The sequence below is a fragment of the Pteronotus mesoamericanus genome, unplaced genomic scaffold (assembly GCF_021234165.1).
Source record: "Pteronotus mesoamericanus isolate MK-2021 breed Mesoamerican mustached bat unplaced genomic scaffold, CSHL_Meso_final contig_105, whole genome shotgun sequence".
NCBI lineage: Eukaryota > Metazoa > Chordata > Mammalia > Chiroptera > Mormoopidae > Pteronotus > Pteronotus mesoamericanus.
Window position 1 is genome coordinate 14500552 of NW_026555006.1, and position 11382 is coordinate 14511933.

An 11382-nucleotide genomic window follows, 5' to 3' on the forward strand; every position below is an offset into this window, starting at 1 on the left:
AAAATATACATTCTTTTCAAATGCACATGGAACATTTTCAAAAATAGACCACATGATAGGACACAAAACAAGCCTCAACAAATTGAAGAAAATTGAAATCATAGCAAGCATTTTCTCAGACCACAAGGGCTTGAAACTAGAAAGCAACCTCAAGGAAAAACTCAAAAACATTCAAACTCATGGAGACTGAATAGCATGCTATTAAAAAATGAATGGGCCAATAATGAAATCAAAAAGTGTTTGGAAACAAATGAAAATGAACACACCACAGTCCAAAACCTATGGGACACAGTGAAGGCACTCCTGAGAGGGAAGTTCATAGCAATACAGGGCTACCTAAAAAAGATAGAAACATTTCAAATGAACTACCTAACCCTAAATCTTCAAGAACTAGAGAACTTCAAGAACTAGTGAGTAGAGGAAGGAAAACAATCAAGATCAGAGCAGAATTGAATGTCTTAGAGACTACAAGAACAATTCAAAGAAGGAATAAATCCAGGAGCTGGTTCTTTGAAAAGATAAACAAAATCAACAATCCTTTAAGCAGACTAATCAAGAAAAAAATGGAGAGGACCCAATAGATAATATCAGAAATTAAAGAAGAGACATTATAACTGATACCAGAGACATACAAAAGATTGTAAGAAATTACTATGAACAATTATATGCCAAGAAATTTGAAAATCTGGGTGAAATGGACAAATTTCTAGAAGAATATAATCTTCAAACACTGAATGAAGAATAAACACCCTGAACAGACTGATAACAGCTGGTGAAATTGAAGCAGTAATCAAAAAACTCCCAGCATACAAAAGCCCTGGACCGGATGGTTTCACAGGAGAATTTTACAAAACATTTAAGGAAAAGCTAACCCCTGTCCTTCTCAGACTATTCCAAAATTCCAAGAAGAGGGAAGACTCCCAAACTCTTTTTAGGAGGCTAGCATCATCCTAAACCCAAAACCAGATAAAGACACAACAAAGAAAGAAAACTACAGGCCAATATCACTGATGAACATAGATGTTAAAATCCTCAACAAAACATTGGCAAACCACCTTCAGCAATACATCAAAAAGATCATCCCCCATGATCAAATGGGATTCATCCCAGGGATGCAAGGATGGTTCAACATTCATAAATCAATAAATGTAATACATCACATAAACAAAAGGAATGATAAAAATCACATGATCCTACCAAAAGATGCAGAAAAAGCATTTGATAAGGTACAGTATCATTTTTGATTAAAAACACTCAGCAAAGTAGTAATAAAGTGGGCATACCTCAACATAATAAAGACCATATATGAAAAACCTACAGTCAACATCGTACTCAATGGGCAAAAACTAAGCTTTCCCACTAAGATCAAGAACAAGACAAGGTTTTCCGTGTTCACCACTTCTATTCAACATAGTATTGGAAGTCCAAGCCATAGTGATCAGACAAGAAAAAGAAATAAAAGGCATCCAAATTGGAAAGGAGGAAGTAAAACTGTCATTGTTTGCAAACATGATAGTGTACATAGAAAACCCTATAGACTCCATCAAAAAACTGCTTGACCTAATAGGGAATTTGGCAAAACAGCAGGAAACAAAGTCAATATTCAGAACTCGAAGGCATATTTCTACACCAACAATGAAGTATCAGAATCAGACATCAGGAAAAATATCTCATTTGCTATAGTAACAAGAAAAATTAAGTACCTAGGAGTAAACTTAACCAAGGAGGTAAAAGACCTGTACTCAGAAAACTACACAACACTGAAGGAAGAAATTAAGGAAGACACAAGTAAATGGAAGCATATACCATGTTGATGGATGGGAAGGATTAACATCATCAAAATGTCTATATTACCCAAAGCAATTTATAGATTCAATACAATCCCTAATAAAATAACAATGATGTATTTCACAGATATAGAACAAACATTTCAAACACTTATATGGAACCATAAACGACCCTGAGTAGCAGCAGCAATTTTGACAAAGAAGGACAAAGTCGGAGGGATCACAATGCCTGCCATCAAGCTATATTACAAGGCCACTGTAATCAAAACAGTCTGGCACTAGCATAAGAACAGACACATAGATCAATGGAACAGAGTAGAGAGCCCAGAAATAAACCCATGTCTCTATGGTCAATTAATATTCGACAAAGAAGGCAGAAGCATAAAATGGGGTAAAAATAGCCTCTTCAACAAATGGTGTTGGGAGATCCGGACAGCTACGTGCAAAAAAAAAAAAAAAGAAAGAAAGAAATTTGACCATCGACTCACCATACACAAAAATAAACTCAAGATGGATAAAAGCCCATAGAAGTGACACCAAGTAAGTCCTAGAGGAAAACATAGGCAGGAAACTCTCAGATATTCCATGCAGCAACATTTTCACCTGTATGTCCCCTAGACCATGGGACATAAAGGAAAGAATAAACAAATGGAACTTCATCAAAATAAGAAGCTTCTGCACGGCTAAGGAAAACGTCAGCAAAATGAAAAAGGAACCAATCGTATGGGAAAATATATTTGCCAATGATACCTCAGACAAGGGTTTGATCTCCAAAACATGTAAAGAACTCACACGACTCCACTCCAGGAAGACAAACAATCCAGTTGAAAAATGGGCAAAGGACCTGAACAGACACTTCTCCAAGGAGGATAGACACAGGGCCCAGAGACATATGAAAGGATGCTCAGCATCACTAGCCATCAGAGAAATGAAAATTAAGAATACGACGAGATATCACTTCACACCAGACCGAATGGCCATCATAAACAAATCAACAAACAACAAGCGCTGGCGAGGTTGTGGAGAAAAGGGAACCCTAGCACACTGTTGCTGTGAATGCAGACTGGTGCAACCCTGGGGAAAACAGTACGAAATTTCCTCAGAAAACTAAAACTGGAACTGCCTTTTGACCCAGCAATTCCACTGCTGGGATCCCAAAACACCGATTCAAAAACACCTATGCACCCCAATGCTCATAGCAGCACAATTTATAATAGCCAAGTGTTGGAAGCAACCTAAGCGCCCAACAATAAATCAGTGTATCAAAAAACTGTGGTACATTTACACAATGGAACACTACACAGCAGGAATAAAGAAAGAGGTACCCCCCCTTGCAGCAGTATAGATGTTAGTGGAGAGCATTATGCTAAGTGAAATAAGCCAGGTGATGAAAGACAAATACCATATGACCTCACCTACAAGTGGAACGAAATCGACAAAACAAACAAGCAAGCAAAATATAACCAGTGACAATGTAATAAAGAACAAACTGACCATAACCAGAGGGGGAGGGGAGGGGAGGGGAGGAGAGAGGGTGATAACAGGAAGAGGAAGGGTCATCATGGAACATGTATAAAGGACCCATGGACAAAGCCAAAGTGGGGAAGGATTGAGGGTGGGATGGGTGGTGGAAAGTGGTGGCAGGAAAATGGAGATGAATTTGAACAATTAAAAAAATGGAATAAAAAACCAAACAAATATATACACATATTGATTTATGTGGAAAAAAAACTAATAAAGAAATTTCAAGGGAAAAACATGTTTTTGGCACATTACCTTCCTTTTTGGACTCTCTTAATGTTTTTTAAACTTTTTTTATTGTTCAAGTACAGTTGTCTCCATTTTTCTGCCACCACTTTTGCTTGTCCCACCCACCTCTACCTCCTGCCCTCAATCCTTCCCCGCTTTGGCTTTGTCCATGGGTCCTTTATACAGGTTCCTTGACTTGACCCTCTCCCTTCTTTTCTCCATCACCCCCCTCCCTCCTCGCCTATGGTTACTGTCAGTGTGTTTTTTCTTTCAATGTTGCTGGTTATATTTTTCTTGCTTGTTTTGTTGATTAGGTTCCACTTATAGGCTAGTGATACTAAACATTCATAATTTCTTTTCCAACGGAGATAATAGTGACCAAAAAGATTGTTCCAAAGATCAGATGATGCGTGTAAAGTGCAGAATATAGTGCCTGGCACATGGTGGGTGCTCAGTAAATGTTAGTCCCCTTTCCTTTTTCATTGTCAGTGGTGATACATTAAAAAATATGAATGGAGTGGGAGAAATAGTAATCATTTTTAAAATTTGGCTCTGGTTTGAGCTAGCTCCATTAAAAGATACAAAAAAAAAAAGCTTTGTGTTTTGTTTTTTCTTTATTTAATGGAAACATCATGGTGGAGTTTTTAGTGGAAGATGAAGCCCTTGTTGGGGAGCTTTATAAAAATACTTATGCCTAGATTCTACCCACAGAGACTGATTTAATTGGACTACAGAATGGCCTAGGCATTAGGATTTCTCAAAAGTATAATTTACTTACAATAATTTGCACAAATCTTAGGTGTACAGTTCAATGAGTTTTGACAATTGTTTATGCCCTTATAAGCACCATGCTAATTAAGATATAGAACTTTCCTATTACCCAGATAAATGTCCTTTTCTTGTCAATCTGTCCTACCCTATCCTAGGTAACAGATGTTCTCATTTCTATCACCATACATTAGTTCTGGCTTTTTCTGAAATGCATATGAAATATGTATACATACAATGTACAATATTTCTTGTATCTTCTTCAGTAAATGTATTTTTCATGGTATATGGCTGGATACCTTCTGGACATAACTTGTGTATATATAGGATAAAGTACAAGATACAAGAAACATTGTATACAGGACAATGACACCTCAGTCCCCTTCAAAGTAGGTACCTTGGGACCTCACATAGTTCTCTCAAAACCATCAGCTGCCCCATCATATATTCCTGAATCTCATTGACACTCTGAAATCTCTTCTCTTTCAAGGGTGATTTTAGATTTGGGAAAAGCCAGAAGTCACAGGGCGCCAAATCTGGGCTGTCGAGGGGCTGAGTCACCTGGGTTTCACCTGGGTTTGATGTTTCGCAAAACAATTGCACACAAGTCATGATGCATGAGCAGGCGTGTTGTCATGATGAAGCTGCCAATCACCAGCTGCCCAAAGCTGCGGCCTCCTGAATCATCTGAATATTTCCTGCAGAGGAATGTTCAAGCTTAATGCAAAATTTGATGTAGATTTTTTTGCTGTACTCATTCAGTCATTTTGAATGTGATGGCCAAACAGCACACATGCTCACTCAATGGCGTCTACCACCCCCACTGACTAGTACAGTGAAGTCATCATTGTTTGCACATGTGCATTCCAGTCCACTCTCCTTACTCCTTACCTGCCGAGATACACCGATGTCATGCAAACCATTCTCATTATATTGACAATGACTGGACTTTTTCCGGACAGACTACTTTTTACACACACACACACACACACACACACACACACACACACATGCATACACACAGCTGTATACATGTGTGTCAAAGATACAAAAATATAACTCTGGCCCTTTTATAAGTGATTCAGAAAACTAATATCAGGCCCAACTTCCACCTTGCTGTGAACTCCCCCTGGGTGGCAATAAATCCTTTTAGAGTTCCTTAGAACAGAGAAAACCCACTGTGATGCTGCAGAATATTGGCTCCTCGGCTGTGTTCTTGGTTCTCCTGTCAGAAGTTGCTTGCTCTTAGTTCCTTAGGTTACAGGTACAATTACTGAGCTTAGGCTTTAATATATGTGTAGAGGCTTATTATTATTATTGGCTTTAATGTGACTATGGGCTTAAGTCTTATTATTTCTGGACTTCAGTTTTTATTGTCTTTATTAGGTCTGCTGATCATTAGTCATTTCAGGGCCCAAAACCAACAAAACACGAGGAACTGGCATACTAAGGATAATACAATAATCAACTCTGTTATTCAGGAACTCATGAATTCAAATCCCCAATTTAGAATTTAGTAGAATTTCCCATTTGGATGTGTATTCTGGTTCAACTTTCTTGTGTCAGTAGCAAAAAGCTTTACAAAGCAAAATAATAAACAAGATTGCAAGAGGAATGTTTGCTCAACTGCAAAAACAGTGGGATGAGAACATTGGGAACTCATTAGGTTTTCATTTACTTAAACCATTAGAAGCATGCTTTCATGCACAAAGATATTACAATGTATTTTGCTGATCTCTTTTCCTCTGTCTCCCTGTTAGACAGGGCTTTGTTAAGTATAGAAACCATGCTCCTGCACACAGTAGGTACTTAGCATATGTTAGCTAAATGAGTATGTTCTTCCATGCTGCATAGATGGCTTAGGTGTTAGTGATACTCATGGATCCCTTACCCGTGAATGTGAGTGTGTGTGTGTAAAACTGTCAGTAGGGTCCACTGAACTGGAGTTATGAGTATTAGAGGTTTGTTGCAGATAATTCCTATAGAAGATAAAAGGGCTCTGGCCTATGTGGCTTGGTGGATTGAATGCAGTCCAGGGAACTGAAAGGTTACCAGTTCAATTCCCGTCAGGGCTCATGCCTGGGTTGTAAGCCGGTTACCCAGTTTGGGGCTTGTGAGAGGCAATTGATCACTGTTTTTCTCCCTCTCTTTCTCCCTCCAATCCTCTCTCTCTAAAGACATAAATAAATAAAATATTTTTTTAAATGATAAAAGGGAGAAGCACCAGAATTGTGCAGGAAGAGCCTCAAACCATGATGTAGATCTGACGAGTCTTGGACAACTCACTGGAACAAAGATTGCCCATCAGAAGAGCCCGACATTGGGCAGTCACAGCCAGGGCCCAGAATTTCCACCGTGCTTAGTTGTTGGCTGGGAGCTGCTGAGAAACAGCATGGCCTCGGCTCAAATCTGAGGCAGATCCTAAGATGCTAATGGGAAGCCATCGGCTAACTGCACTCCTGGGAGCTGAGCAGCAACTCCTTCCTTGAAGGGAGATCTGAGGGAAGCCCCTCTGCGGTAGCCACAACTCTCAAGGCAAAGACTCTCCCCCATAACACAAATGCAGAGATGAGGCAACTGACCTTGCCTGCCACTTCCCACAACATCTCCCCACCTTTCCTCTGAGGAGGTGTGCCCAGGAAGGCAGACAGCTCCGTTTTGCAAAGGGTGCCGAGTGTCCCCAATATTGGGTTGATAACATGAGGATCAGCTAATTAAAACTGTGTGCAAATTGCTGCCGTTGTCCACTCCCAGTAGGAAGTACCAAACCACAGCCAGGGCAGGGACAGATTTGCGTGGCAATAACTGACCCCCAAAATACCCCCTGACTGGTTGCTTTGGTTTGCCCTAGTCATTCCAGTAATCTCATAATACCAAGACCCCACGTTTTATGCAATTGAATTTTAGGGACTCTAGGATGCTATGATGGGGCTTTATTCTGCTTATAATATGTATCTTTATTTTCAACTATACAAGTCAAGCACGACATTTGTAGGAAATTAGGACAATGCAACCTATTCTGCAGAATAAGGAAAACTATAATACCACCCAGAGACAATTATTCGTACTTTTGTATTTTCTCTCCCAGTCAAGTACATAACAAAATATCTGCCTCTTCACCCCCATCCTCACTTACCAAATGTCATGTACATTTGTCAAAGACAGATCATTCTTGTTCATTATCTATAGCAGCATAAGACCTGGACTGATAGTTTCCTGGTGCCAGGAGCAGATGGCAGAGTGACTGAGAGGTAGGGGAGTGTGCTGGGGGAGTGGAGTAATCCACTTCCAAGGCTGTTATTTTGGTTTGGGTGCTCTCTGAGGGTAGATCTGAGCATCCTGGGGACTCATCATAAAAGGATCTCTTTCCTCTATCTGGCTTGGAGTCAGCCTCGGCTTGTAGATGCTCTTGGGTCAGGAAAAACCACAAGGCTAAGGCAAACTCCTTCCTTTGGTCCATCCATGTGTATGGCCACCATTCATACCACTGTGCAGAATTGCAGCCTCACTCATCTAACTAAGTCCCTCATATGTGATGGAACATTTTTATAGCCCTTGGGGAGAGTATAAAGTCTAGTGAGGGAGACAGGAGAATTGACCTTTGAAACACATTCTGATATTCACTAAGTCATAAGGCATACATGATGCAATGAGAGAATAAAGAAGGGAGAGTTTGTGACATATATATATCAGGTTTCAATGACTATGTTGATTTTGGGGGTAAGAACAGTCAAGGATGTAAAAACACCAGGTGTAAAGACACGAAGGAGAGACATGCTTAGGAAAGAGAATGATACTTAGTGAGACCGATAACCATGGTATGGAAGGGGCAGGGCTCTGCAGTAGTTGATTTCATTTCATATAAAAAAAAAAAAAGCAATGATCAAACCCTTGTTAGATGTTGGGCTGGGGATACAAAGTTAAATAAGATGGAATCTTAGATCACAATGAACCCGGAAATCTGGATTGAGACCTAGTAGCAGCTTTAATTCTCGGAGCTCCACTATGGCGGTTCTCAGCTTCCATCTCAAGCCAGTTTTACTTTCAGTGGTATCAAATTCTTGGTCTTCCCATCAAAGAGACTTTACATCTGAACTATAAAAATTAACCAAATAATTTAATTTATAATACAATACCTCTTTAACAAACTCTTTCTAGAATGTGTGGCTTTAAAATATCTAATGCATACATATTGTAATAGACTGAATTGCATCCCCTCCCAAAATTCATATTTTGAAACTGTAAAGCCCAGTACCTCAGAGTGTGGCTATGTTTGGAGATAAGGCTTTTGAAGGTGTTTAAATTAAAATAGGCCATTAGAGTGAGTCCTAATCCAATCTGACTGGTGTCCTTTTTCCTCTCAAAAAGATAAAAAAAAGCATTTATTTATTATAACATTTCTCCTGATCTAAAGAGAAAGATGTCAAAAGAAAATCTAGGACATGTACATAAGCACCCATGCCATGGAACCCAGATAACCTAAAAGGAAAAAAACCAGGGCTAGAGGATGTTTCCACATGCTCTTGCTTGTGCGGCCACTGGGACCTTCCCAATGGCAACTCTTCCCTGGCCAGGCCCTGAGCCTTGGTTTTTATTTTTCTTGCTCTTTAACTTGGGTGCGTTCTCCAACATGCCAGGCACGGTCAGAAAGCAGACCTTGCTCCCACGGATGAACACCTGCTCCAGCTGTGCCACTTGGCCATCTCTGTGTGTGACTGTGATGTTGGACATCTTGTTGTCTCCCACCTCAATGGGCTTCCCATGATACACCTCGCTGGCGTTTGTCTCACATGCAGCAGTGTGACCCTCGGCTTCATGTAGGACTTTATTTGGCACACCAATAGACATCTTGGCAGGAAGAGGTTGGGCTTTGGCCTTTTCTTCCTTCCCAGTGCAGTGGTGGCGGCGGCAACTCAGATGACGGTGAGGGTGTGAGGCACCTGACTGGTGTCCTTATAAGAAGAGGAAATTGGACACACAAAGAAACACCAAGGGCATGTGTGCACAGAGGAAGGGCCATGTGAGAGCAAAGCTAGAAGGCAGCCACCTGCAAGCCAAGAAGAGAAGCCTCAGGAAAAACCAACCCTGCCAACACCTTAGACTTCCAGCCTCCAGACCTCTGAGAAAATAAATTTCTGTTGTTAAGCCATGCAGTCTGTGGCATTTTGTTGTGGCAGCATGAGCAAACTCACACACATACAATCTGGCCAGATGCATACAAGTATTTTAAAATACACACTTGTATTCCCTGCATTAAAAAGTCTGTACTTCTCCCTGACTGGTGTGGCTCAGTGGATTGGGTGTCATTCCACACACTGAAAAGTTGCCGGCTCGATTCCTGGTCAGGGCATATATCTGGGTTGTGGGCTGGGTTCCCCTCTGGCATGCATGTGAAAAGCAACCAATTGATGTTTCTACCGATTGATGTTCCTCTGGCACATCAATATTTCTCTCTCTCTCTTTCTCCCTCCCTTCCCCTTTTCTCTAAAAAGAAAGAAAGAAAGACAATCTTTTAAAAAATTCTGCACTTCATCCTGTAGAAATTGGGAACCATGTAGAATTTTTGAGCAGAGGAGTGACAAGATCAGATCTGTGTCCTGGAAAGAGAATTCTGATGTCAACAGTAAGATGAATTGAAAAGAGGCTGGAAATCTAATGAGGAGGCTTCTGTCTTCAAGTGAAAGCATTAATCCTCTGCCTAAAGTTCCAGAAACATCCAGAGAATAATGCTGAAGGCAGGAGTGAGTGCATATTTTGGGGAAACACATTTTACGTGATTTCACCCTTGGGCCTGAATTTTATACTTCTATCACCCAGTAGACTAGCCTGGATGGCAGAGCATCCCAAGGGAAGTTGTCATCACTTGTCCATGAGATCCCCGAGTGTTGGATGCCAGTTTCTTATCGAAAACTAGTGCACTTCTTCTTTAAATGTTTGCCATTCCATGTTCAGTGACTTGCCAACTGAGATACTTGCTTGTTGTTTAAAAATGCTTACTTCCTTCGTGGGTAGTTAAGAGATCTCATAAATCCAACATGCGGGCAAAAGAATTAGTTTTGGACTTGAAATCAAGACATTAGGGATAATACATACTAATGAAATACTATTCAGCCTCGAAAAAGAGGGAAACTCTAAAATATGTGACAACATGGAGGAACCATGAGGATGTTATAGTAAGTGAAACAAGTCCATTAGAGAAAGACAAATACTGTAGGATTCCACTTATATGAGATCTCTAAAATAGTCAAATTCATAGAATCAAGGGGTAGAATAGTGGTTGTCATGGGCAAGGGGAGAGGAAAATGGGGAATTGTGAATAATTAGGCATAAAGTTTCAGTTAAGCAAGATGAGTAAGTTCTAGAGATCTGTTGTATAATACTGTACATACAGTCAACAATAATACATTGTATACTTAGATCTCATGTTAAGTGTTCTTACAACAATGAAATTTAAAAAAAAGCTTTTAAAGACATCAGTGTTCAAACTCTGGCTTGTTTTAAATACTGATGATTTGATATTGCTTAGAGCTTTCTACTAATCTGGGCCTTTATTTACTCATCTACAAAATAAAAAGGGGAAATAAACTAATAGTAATTCAATCCTCTTATGTACAAGGCCTTTGTTATCCTATTTAATACTCAAAATATGTCTGAGAAATATTACTCTCCTCATTTGACAGATGAGGAAATCTTAGTTAGTCCAAAGAGGCAAGATTCAAACTTGGGTCTAAAGCTCCAAATTCCATAATGTTTAAATCTCCTTCCCATTCTAAAATGCTGTTAGGCTGAATGAACACTAAAGAGTAATGAAGCTACAGTAGTAAAAACAACAGATTCCCCAGCGATTAGTAAGTGGCTAAGGAAGAATCACTTATCCTGCAGGGAAACATGGCTTTTCACTGGAAGAATGTAGCAGGCAAAGGGAGACCAACAATAAATTTCTGAGCAGCAAATGGCATTTTCTTAAGCTGAAATTGTAGGAGCTTGGAATTTGGCAAGTGCTCTAAGTATTTTGAAAAATAAATGCTCTGATTCTCTAATGCCTTTAGGAGAGAAACAGGCATGTTAGATGCAGGTT

General features: G+C 39.9%; 1 protein-coding gene across 1 annotated transcript; it reads right to left on the reverse strand.

The window, feature by feature from the left end:
* Positions 1–8804: 8804 nt before the first annotated feature.
* On the reverse strand, positions 8805–9152 carry LOC129069422 (small nuclear ribonucleoprotein Sm D3-like). The gene has a single exon (XM_054572183.1). It carries the CDS (start codon positions 9150–9152, stop codon positions 8805–8807), a length of 348 nt encoding a protein of 115 aa, XP_054428158.1.
* Positions 9153–11382: the final 2230 nt, after the last annotated feature.